General features: G+C 41.5%; 1 protein-coding gene across 1 annotated transcript; it reads right to left on the bottom strand.

The window, feature by feature from the left end:
* Positions 1-1,541: 1,541 nt before the first annotated feature.
* On the bottom strand, positions 1,542-9,253 carry LOC115947884 (leucine-zipper-like transcriptional regulator 1 homolog). Its single transcript, XM_031057203.1, has 7 exons — positions 9,045-9,253; positions 8,231-8,310; positions 7,369-7,447; positions 5,812-5,858; positions 4,930-5,050; positions 3,843-4,029; positions 1,542-3,507 (listed from the first exon to the last, which is right to left on the bottom strand). The coding sequence occupies exons 1-7, from the start codon at positions 9,196-9,198 to the stop codon at positions 2,841-2,843; spliced, it is 1,335 nt and encodes a 444-aa protein (XP_030913063.1). The 5' UTR covers positions 9,199-9,253; the 3' UTR covers positions 1,542-2,840.
* Between the last annotated feature and the right edge of the window lie 1,867 nt (positions 9,254-11,120).

Below are 11,120 nucleotides of genomic sequence, written 5' to 3'. Positions count from 1 at the left end.
TTTTCAGAGACATTCTAAACAGCCAACTTCAGTGGCAGCCCCTTCAGTCCCAGCCAAAAATGGGGTGCTGTGTCTTGTTTCTAAATATTTGCCACTAGCTGGAGTAATTCCATTCATTATTTCATGCAGGCCACCACCGAGCTTTCAGATGGCAGCAGCTTTTAGTCACTCGCTTGGGCCTGGGATGAATTCTTATTAACTGCTACAGTTATGGAGAAATATCATAAGCACATCCACAAAGGCTCTTTTCTGCCTCTTTGAAAAGGTGCCTGCAGTGGGAAAAGAGAGTGAGGTGCTCTGAGAACCCTTTTGGTGTAGCTGATAGCACTGGCTAAGGTTTGAAAGGGGATATGATCAGGTCACAGTGGTGTGAGCAAGGATTGTGTCCCTAGGTCTGGACACTGGAGAGTACCTGAAATATGGGTTGTGCATGGCCAGAGTGGACTGAGGCGTCAGGCACTCCTGTAGGCATTTGTGGGATGCAGTCACTTCAGTTGCCAATGCCCTTCCCTTCCAACTTGAGCTCACTCTTGTTTTTTGAAGACCTGGGAATGGGCCACAACGGGAAAAAGAGACTCCAGTGGCTTCAGCAAAACTGCTGTAGCACAGAGCCCCACTTCAGGATCAGGGCTCTCCCCCCTTGCACAGCATGGCTGGGGCCAACTCCAGCTCAGCCTCCTGGCCCTGAGCCCCCATCCCTGCAGCCAGGCCTTTCCCGAGCCCCTGCTCTCCTGGTGTCCTGTCCAAGGCAGGGTACAGCGGGGCCTTAGGGCCAGCTCGAGAGGTTTGGCATCCCTTAGTGATGGAGTGGGTGTGGTGCTGCCAGTGCTGTGCCCCCACCTGACCTGGCACAGGGGCAGAGCCCAGGGGAGCCAAGAGGGGAGATGGGCTGGCTCCAAGCTGCTTTTTCCTGCCTGTGCCAAGCCATTGCCTTTGGGCTGGCTTCTGTCCCGCCTGCGTTGGCTCCGAGTAAATGTTAAACCCTTCGTGGGGCTGCCAAAGGGAAGAGAGTTTGAGGGGGCAGGAAGAAAGGAATGGCAGAGGCTGGATGGCATTTTCCTGGGGCTCTTGCACATCCCCAGGATACCGCTACCTGCCAGGAGGCCTTCGCGTGACTTGGAAAAATCACTGGTTTATTGTTGGCCTTTCCAGTTAAATTTCCTTCCCTTGTCAATCCTAGATAAAAGGCTGTATGTTACGGCAGCTCTCAGGATAAAGCCAAAACAGACATGTCAGTCAGCACCAGGAAAACAAGCTGCTGATTTAAGACTGCAGTGCTGAGTACATGCTCAGCTCAGTCGCTGTATTGATGTCCCTTCCAAACAAACCTCCTCAAACTGGGAAATTCTTGTTCTTGGAGGAGAAATTCAAAGCCTGGGCAGCCCTCAAAGCTGGCTGAAGTGCAGGGAAATGACTGGGGCTTGCAGAATCGTCTTCCTTGGTCAGAAAGGTAAGTTCTTTGTTCAGTTAGAAAATACAAACATGTATATTAGACTCATAAAGGTGAACATGAGCACACAGTGATAGGAAACAGAGCAGGCTTTATTCATGTGGCAGTGTACAATCTCTCTGTTTCCAGGTAAGGGAGGGTCATGGGTGGTCCAGATAACTCTTAAGCAGCTTTTGCAAATCCATGTATAATTTTCCTACTGAATTCACATGACAGTTATTTCTGAAGACATGAGGAAAGTACTTCTAAATATTCTTGAAATCTGTAAATTACTTGAAAGTCATTATTCCTATGAAACTTTTGGAAACTTTTCAAATATTTGGAAGTATTAACTTTCAGGTAATTTCAGATACCAGCAGCTCTTACAAACAGCTGCTGTTCTGTCAGAAGGCTGGTATTTAGTAACATCTATTGAAATAAGTGCTTTGAATGCTGGACAATATTACCTTGCAAAACAAGCACTTTTTCTTTTCAGCAAAGAAAAACCATATATGAACTCAGAACTTACTACTACAGAGAGGAAATGTGTAACAAGTACTACGTAGGGTGATAAAAGAGTTGGAAAAGCAGAAATCTCTTTAGGACTAAAACATGAGTTACCAGTGCAAACAGCCCATGCTTTGTGCCACTCTGTCAAGCTCTCCTCTTTCTGTTCCCTCCCCACCCCACTGTGGGAAATCACACCCTTTTGATTCTGTGTTCAGCCATTAAAGCCAACACTCATTTGGCACATCCTTTGTTCTCACAGGTATAATGCCCTTCCTCTGATCCTTGCTGATGATTTCCAGGGGGCATTCATTGTTTCACTTCCCCAAGGTTATATACAATCCTTGAATATCTTCTAGAATTCAGTTGCTGATTTGTCTGTTGGGTTCTGTTGTCATAGGCCATCTCATGTTGCAGATATATTAGGCAAAGAACACTCAAGAATATAAAATCTTTAAAATCTTAGAGAACATTCACGTTAAGACTAATTGAACCCCTCAAATGTGACTGTATTTCTCTCTTATGCCAGTGCAAAATGAGCAAGCTTTGCCCCTGAAATGGCATCTTGTGGAGCCAGCATGGGTTACTGCAGTTCTGATTCTCAAGGCAGCCTCAGCCATTGCCAATTTGAAAGGGTATGAAGTGACCAGGAGAAAAGTAACAAAAAGAGCAGCATTCCAACAAACTCCTCTCAGAAATCACAACTTACATGCAAGTTGTGACTTAAATATATGTCAGGTTTTGTTAACATTGTAAAAAATCTGTTCGCAGCAAGTATGAGAAGGTTTAATTATTTTTTTTCCCCAGCATGCTGATAGGAAGCTGAAGACAGTTGCAAGCAGTTGGTTTTCCACCTACTGCCACGGTGGTGGAAATTTATTCCTTCACTTTGCAAGCAAAGCAATCACAAGCAATCAAACTCCATTTGCCTGAAGGAGATCTCAGTGAAGCTGGACAAAGGTTTGCCCCCAATGAGCAGCAGTGTGTTGGTCCTGCTGATCCCACCTCCTGTGGCCACACACCCCCAGTCAGGTCTCTCCTCTTCACCCACAGCCTGAGCAGCAGCAAAAGCCTCTCCTGAACAGGCCAACAGATGGAGAGACTTGTCCTTGGACAAACAGCTCCTGTCTCTCTTTGGGCCTAGTCCTGCCTCTGAAGTGGTCTGGGAGGCAGGGAATTCTGCTGGCTCCAGGGGCAGGCTGAAGGTTTTCATTTCGATGGTGTTGCTCCGCTCCGTGGGCTGTAGGCAGAAGAAGCTGCAAAAGCCAGAGTGCCTCAGCATGGGCACCAGCTGGGGATGGTCCTTTTGCTCACTCTTGGGGTGGCTGGGGAATGTATCAGTGAAATCTGAGGTAGTTTGGAAATCCACACCAATTCCTAAGATGCAGTGATATATTTTAGGAGAAAAGTTTCCCTTTGTAGTACTACTAAGCTTCTTCCATGTCTGTGTATGGAAATGATACTTCCAGAGGTCATCATAAGGGCTGGAATTTGAAATCCCTCCACCAAAAATCAGCATAGAGTCTTTGCAGACTATTGAAGCATGACCTACCACTGGAGGAGGTCCTTGGCTGAAGGTAAGAGAAACCAGCAGTTAAGGGGAGACCAAAAAGAAACTTAGCACTGATTTTAGCTTCTGTTTTCCTTTTGACTCAGAAGGATGACTGCTGAACAGCTGCATTGGGACATCAAAATTACACTGCTGACAGCTGCATCAACGCCTTGCCAACAGCTCTCCCGAGCAAAGCCAACTGGAGCCCCAGGCATGGCAGCAGCACTGCATCCTGATCTGAACAATCCCTACAATTACCAACAGGGCATCGGCTCCCTCCCCACCCGCACGCAGAATCAGAGTAAGATCAATTCTCTTCTCTGCTCTTTTAGTGTTACAAATAGAACAGTTTACCTTGTTCTGATGCTGGACCAGCTGCTGCTTCCAAAGTCCCATCTCCACAAGTCCCTCTGTTCAGTGAGCCCCAGCAGCCCCCCAAAGAGGTACATGGCTGTGTGATAAACCACTGCCGAGTGGCCGTGCCGCGCTCCGGGACCGCTGCTGTGACAGGGGCTGGAGACACACAACCACTTCCTTGTATCTGAAACAAAAACTGATTTATAGATGGATCAAATTTACCCTATATGAGAAAGGATTTGCTTCCTGGAGGAGGTAGCTATTCAGTTGGAGAATAAGGGTTTCTGCTCTAAGCTTATTATGAGTTAACATATTAAATTCTGACACTGAAAAAGTGCATTTAAAAGAATCAGTTTTGAAATAAACTTTTAATGAAAATGTCAGATGCTGTGTGACAGATGCCATGGAAATTTTATTTACAGAGCAGTTTTTCCTACAGCTTTGTCAGTTCATTGACTCTGATAAAGAAAGATACTTTCCTGGCTGTAAGAGAGAAAAAATCAATCAACAAAAACATTAATTCATTAATGTCTATGCTTATTCTAACCCTGTGAGGGATGGAAGGATGAGATAAACCCATCATTTATTTCAAAATAGTGGCAGAATGGCTATCAGATAACAAGTTATGCACTTAGGAAATCTCTGGGAATCATCTCATTTGCCATAATCAGAATGGTAATGAATATGCTAATAAACTATCTCCTGTCAGGTTTGACTCCCCATGGTCATCTGGAGATTTGAGATCAAAAGATGACATTAATAGGCTGAAATCAGGGTCCCTGCTGGATCTGAAAGTTTTTAGTAATCCTTGAAGAATTTTAGTGGATAGTAAACAAACATTCTCCCTGATTTTCAGCTGTAAAACTGGCAAATACTGCAAAATGTATTCCAGTGTAATAGTCTAGTTAATTTCAGCCAGCAATTAATTGAATTTGACAGAATTTATCACTAAATGTTGTCAAAGAGAAGCCAAAACTAACTTACAGAATTTCTACTGACAAGAATTTTCTTAGCAGAGCAAGCTCTGCTACTGCAGCTGTTGTTTTACACTGGATCAAAACCGTATCCTGCTTTTTTAACTTACCAAAATGGAATTCCCAAAACTCCTGAGAAATGCCTTTGATGCCAAAGTATCCCCCATAGATATACATGCTGGAATGGTACACTACTGCACTGTGACCTTTTCTGTTAGCAGGTGCAGAGCTCTAGAACAGTTCAAAAACAAAAACCTATAAAGTCATATCAGCAGCAATATCTGTCTTGGAAATTCACCTTTATTTTTCCCCCACAAATAACCCTGCAGTCCCAAAATTTCTATTGACTCCTCCATCAAGTAAAAGTAACCAGAGTGGTAACTGTGTCACATCTTAAAAAAATAAAAATTCTGGGTCCAACTTCCAAGCTATAGAAGCATTGTGATGACGAAGTTTCAGTAGCAAAAAATGAGTGATTCCTAATGTGTAGTGATACAAAATCAATCTCAAAAGACCAAGCCACAAATGCTTCTACTCAGGTTTCAATTAGAAGGCAGTAACTTGGTAAGTCCACGTGTTCACACTGAAGAATTGAAAAATGCTGCAGCACTTCACGTTCCAAAACGTATTAGCGTGGCTGCCAATCTGTTTTCACAACCCTACTTTTAAAAGCACAGGCTTCACGTATGGTTGCAATATTCCCTTTAAAATTAGTTTTCTTGATAAGGATTTCAGAAAAACAGAAGCAGCAGCAGAGGAGAGGACTTAACTTCTTATATAGGACTTAAAATTTAAGAGCAGTATTTTTAAACACTGTTTTGAAGAAGGAAAAAGCCTTAAGTTATTGAAAGTGCAAAGAAATAAAGTACAGCCACATGTCTCTGAAGAGATGAGATTGGAACTGTTTGGGGGAACATATTTCAAAGCAATCTGTTTAATCAACAAAGCAACAGGCATTTGATTCACACATTCCCCACTTCCTGGCTCCTTACCTCCGTCTCTGCTGGTTCGTTGCAGCTCTCTGTCCATCTTGCGGAATCTGGGGATTGAGTTAATAAAGCGCAGTTTAAATCCCGCACCACAAGAGGACACTCCTCCCACAGTAACTGCTCAAATTGCACAGCTCAATTTCATGGAAGTCTCGTCATGGTGTTTTCTACTGACAAGGCTGAAGAAATCCTGCTAGGACAGCAGCACTGAGAGACTTCAGGAGACACAGTTTGAACAGTTTTCCTCTATCTTTATCTGATACAGAATCACACAGGTGCCACACTGTATTCCTGTTTCCTAAAGCTGAATTTCATAATGCAGAAATAACCTGTGATTTTCATCATTTTGTGAACTTGTAGGAATCCCAGATTTCCCTATGGATGTATGACTCCTTCTGCTTACCATACACACCTTATTATGGCACACTTATTCTTTCTTGTTCTTTTTCATAGGTCCCTTAAATAGCCATCAAATAACAGCCAGCAATCACAGATCTGGGATCACCGTGAAGGAGAGGAAATATCAGATAACACAGCACAGAGATACAATGAGGAATCAGTGCAGGCTTGCATTACTTAAAGCTATTCTTGCCAAAAGATTTTAAATAATAACTACGAAACAGCTAGATACACAACCAATGTTGAATAACTTATTTCCAATTTCCACTGGTAAGTACTGTGACTAATAAGATGCTTTCTCCTTTAAAATATGTTCTGAGGCTTTTTTCCAGCAAGTTCTCTCAGACAACTGGTGTGAAACACAAAGGAAGGGCTGAAAAAATCCCATTGACTTAAAGTTACATAGTGAAGTAGCAAAAGAAGACAGGAAACTTAAATCTTGGTCTGGACACAAGAGTTACCAGCTCAAAAAGAACTGAGCCTCTCTCTCTCCCCTCACAATCTGACATCAAAATAATAGCTATTACTGTACACAGGATTTCCAAAGGGCAAATCTATGGTGTGTGACATTGCTATTAAATTCAAATTCTGCACTGTTTTTATTAGAATACACACTTAAGAGATCCCAAATGTTTGTTCTTAGGAGAAGAAAAAAAAATCCATGTTATAAAATGTTGATGTTAATTTCCCACCTTATTTTATTTTTTATTTCTCTTGCTCTAGCTTATATGTTTCTTCAGTAAAAGTACAAATGACATATATTTTACTGATCTACTTTCTTTCATAAGAAAGTAGAAGCCAAGAAAGCTTGGTTTTAAAATATATGTGGCATTAAAAATAAAAATTAAATAATACATGAATTATCAGGTCTTATGATCAAATAGTAAATGTAAAAAGGAGTGAGGGAGGAATGGAAATTCTGAGACCTTAAAATACATACAATTTTCCCATAAAATCCTCTCTAATTGAAGTAAGACATGCATCTCTGATAGCTGAACAGCCTAATTTGGAGGTGAAAATATGCACACAGGTTTACACACATTACTTGTTGTAAAGCTTAAGGAAGGCTCTGTTACAAGCAGCAGAAAACAGTTTGGTTCTCATTATTTATTACTGCCTATGGAATATCCCATGGAAAATACTGGCTATTGTGTATCATACCAATGTCATATATCCAGAGAGGAGTTTTTCCTTGTGTGAAAGCAGAATCCACCATCCCACCAAAAATATACAGGCTGCCCTGCAAAATGCACAAATATTTATCAATTACAGGAAGGTACACAGCATGCAAATAATTTTAAAAACAATTCTTAAATGCAAAGGTTGCTATCAGCAAAATTTAGTTAACAATATGATGATCTTTTAACAATCCCAAAAAGCCACCAATTTTTAATTATTCTGTCTTTATTTTCTCCCAGTGGGAAGCCCTGAAGAACATTGTGCTGTTTAATGGGAACAATATTTCAGAACTGCTCGTTTCTTGTCAGCCTGGGGCAGCTTCAGGGCTGGGAATACGGAGCTCTCTTGAGGCATTGCTCAGGTATATTGGATTATGCATGTTTAGAGAAATGTTTCATTGTGTGATAACTCTTGATATCTTAAATTCTGTCTTCCCCTCACAGGCAGGGCTGTAATTCTTACTGTGCTTTACTCCCCCATCCCTCTTCTACGTGAGTTCTGTAGTGAATGTTTTTGTGCCGTGGCTGATCATGCAAATGAATTCAGAGCAACTGTTACAACTGCACAGATAAGTCAGAGAAAGTGCTGCCAGGGTCTTTATCTGGTATTATTGCTACTTATTGAGCACTGACTGAGGAAACCAGGGGGCTGTTGCAGAGCTGAATTACTGCCACTCTGTTCAGAAAGATTTCCAAATATAGGTACAGCTACATCCAGAACTGCATCAACACAAAAATGCTTTCTGGGCATAGTATTTCAGTACATAATACCTATGGCATTTTATTGCACTGTATAGGAGGAAATAAAATGTCAGGATATGGACAATATAATCCTGGTCTAGTACCTTATAAGCCACCATTGAATGTTCTTCTAGTTCTTCTGGACCATCTCTTGAGCAATCCAACATTTCCCATTCATTTTTCACTATAAACCAAAGCTGAAGTTAAGTGGTGCACTCAACACATAAACAGTAGGGAAAAGGTGAGAAGGTGGACTTTGAATGTGGCTGTGCTGCTTAAAATGAAGCATTTTGTCATCTCTCCTCTGTTAAAAATCAAATATATTAATTTTTCTATTTAGCAAATTTAAATATAACAGTAATAGTTACATTTAAATACAATAATTGTTACTGCTTGTATTTTGTTACCTACATCAAATTTGGACAATTCCACGAGCACAAACCCCAGCACAATTCTGTTTTATTCCAGTAACAAGTGAGCAGGGAAAACTATACATCAAGTAAAAAAATACAAAGGCTTATATTTGATAGTGCATTGATATTACAAACCTACAAGGTATTGTATCCACATGTTCCCTTTGTGCACTTTTACATGCATGAACTATTGCTGTGTTAGAGAGTCAGGGAAGCTCATTGATATCCCTTGCTAGAACCAGGATACTTTAAATGACTCAGTATTTCTGGTCAAGGGAAAAAACCCCAAAAACAAAAGGAACTGAACTAAAATCAAAACTTTGTGGACACTTGCAAGAGGAGCAAACACCTCCCATCTGCCCAATGAACAAAAAGCAGTTTATCCAGCCCTGTGACAGAAAGACCTTAAATGAGGATAATCTGTTAAGCACAGAGCATCTCAATTTCACGATGACTGATGTGGAATGGCTTTAATCCTGACATACAAGAGAAGAGGCCAGCTCACCTGTGTGGTATCTCCAGAAGTCCCGCAGTGTGGTGCTGCCGTGCCCTCCGTAGAGATAAACAAAGCCTCTGCAGACAGCACAGGCGTGCTTGTACCGGTCACAGGGACGCGGCTGCTGCGCCTCGGCCGCTCCGCGGGCAGCTCTTCCCTTCATGCTGATAACCGGGATCTTATCCAAGGATCAGCTTGCAAAGGGCTGCCATGTCAGAGGAGGGTCCCAAAATATCAGGAACAGGGCTAAACCCTGTTTGGTCTGCAAAAAGACAAAAAAGAAAAAAAGAAAAGCCTCCACCTTATGATAAAATGTTACTGTATTTTCTTTTCAATCCCCTCAAAAGCAACAGTGGACAACTTTGTCCATCTGTGATAGTACACTAACTTGAGTGAAGCACCAGAAATTCTGACTTAGATTCTTGTACCAGTGAGGCCGGGACAGGAACATTCCTGGAGCTGAAAGTTTTCCAAGGAATATCAGTGAACTGAAATCAGTGAAGCTCCAACACACTACATTTACAATATCAGGGCTTGGTCTTTTTTCACAACTAAAAGAGTACTTTAGATAAACCTGTACTAAAAAAAACTTTGGGTAGAGTGAGGATTACAAATGGAAGTAATGCATCAGTTGTCCAGAATTTGTTTAGACTTTTATCTGTAAAGCTGCTGAAATGAGGATGCATCTGGAAAAAAATGACACCAGCCGTTCCCATGCCACAAGATGTCACTGTGTTCTGTGAAGACAAAACTACCAGGAAAATATTCTTCTATTAACCCTCTTCAAAACAGTGGCTTGTTTTAACAGAGATTATTTTACAAAGCACACCAAAAAAGCCCCCAGCATTAGACCAGATTTTGTAATTTGTGTTGATAATGTGTCTGAGGTGGTATGTCACCAAATGAAGTGACAAAGTCTCCCAATTCAAAGACTTTCTAGTGGGAGCCAGATTCCAGCTGCATTGAGAGCCCAGGATGGAAATAATAGGGAAGACTCATTTACCTAAGAGTAATTGCGTAAATCCAGGGCAAGCTGCACTTAACTCAAAGAACAAAGATTACAGCAAAACAAGCTAGATACAAAAGCTAGTTGTATTTCATATTAATATGAAATTATTGTACCCAACTTATCATCTAATTAATCTCTAAAATTTACCCTTTTTAAGACTGGAATATGTTCAGTGACAAAGAGATGCTGGAGAATCTCTTGCAGCATATTCAGGCAAGATTAACTACTTCAATTTTGTTGGGATTTTTTTATGCAAACCAGTATTGTAAGTTATTACTGTAGAAACTGAAGTATATTCTTTGTATGTTTTCTCTGAAGGAATACAAAGATGGGTGGCAGTTACTAAGGGTGCATTTCTCATGTCCAGGGGAATTAGCAGATATGAAGTAATGACACATTATAGGTGTGTAAGTCCCTAATGCTCTCTGGCATCCTATTGAAAAGGGAAAAGCAGCTGAAGACATGAAACAGGGATTATCTCCCTAACTCTGCCGAGCTTCTGAGCAACCACAGCCAAATCATTCACTTCCTCAACTAAATGGGGACAGTCACTTCCTTAGTACAACACTTCAAATTTGCTGATGCAGTGCAGGGTAACAGTGCCAAGGTATTACTGCTATTGATATCATTAACTCTGAAAAGGGTGATAGGTCATTAATACTTTACATAGGTAAACAGGCTTGTCCCCTTGCTGTTTGTGGTTTCTTTCTCAGTTATAAAGCTGGTTATTCTTCTTCCTACATATTTCTCCTTGTTTTTCTTCCTCCAAGCCTTGCCTCCTGTTGTACAAGCATTAAGAGATGATGACAGCCCTGATTTCATGTAACAGATTAGCAACAAAGTCCTGTCCAGTTGTTTATCTAGCCCAGCTGAACTCTTGCAAGGCAGGTGAGCAGGATGGGATAACAAAAGGCCAAGTGGGGATGAACTGAATGGGTGTCACCTCCCAGTCACACCTTTTCAGCATCGGCTGGCCCTTGTGAATCTTGGCTATTTACTCTCAGCTGAAGCATTCTTGGAAGCAGACCTACAGTCCCTAACAATCAGTTAACTGTTCCACTTCAGAGCTGTGAAAA

The sequence above is a fragment of the Geospiza fortis genome, unplaced genomic scaffold, assembly GCF_000277835.1.
Source record: "Geospiza fortis unplaced genomic scaffold, GeoFor_1.0 scaffold112, whole genome shotgun sequence".
Classification (NCBI taxonomy): domain Eukaryota; kingdom Metazoa; phylum Chordata; class Aves; order Passeriformes; family Thraupidae; genus Geospiza; species Geospiza fortis.
This window is presented reverse-complemented; position numbering and strand designations above follow the sequence as displayed.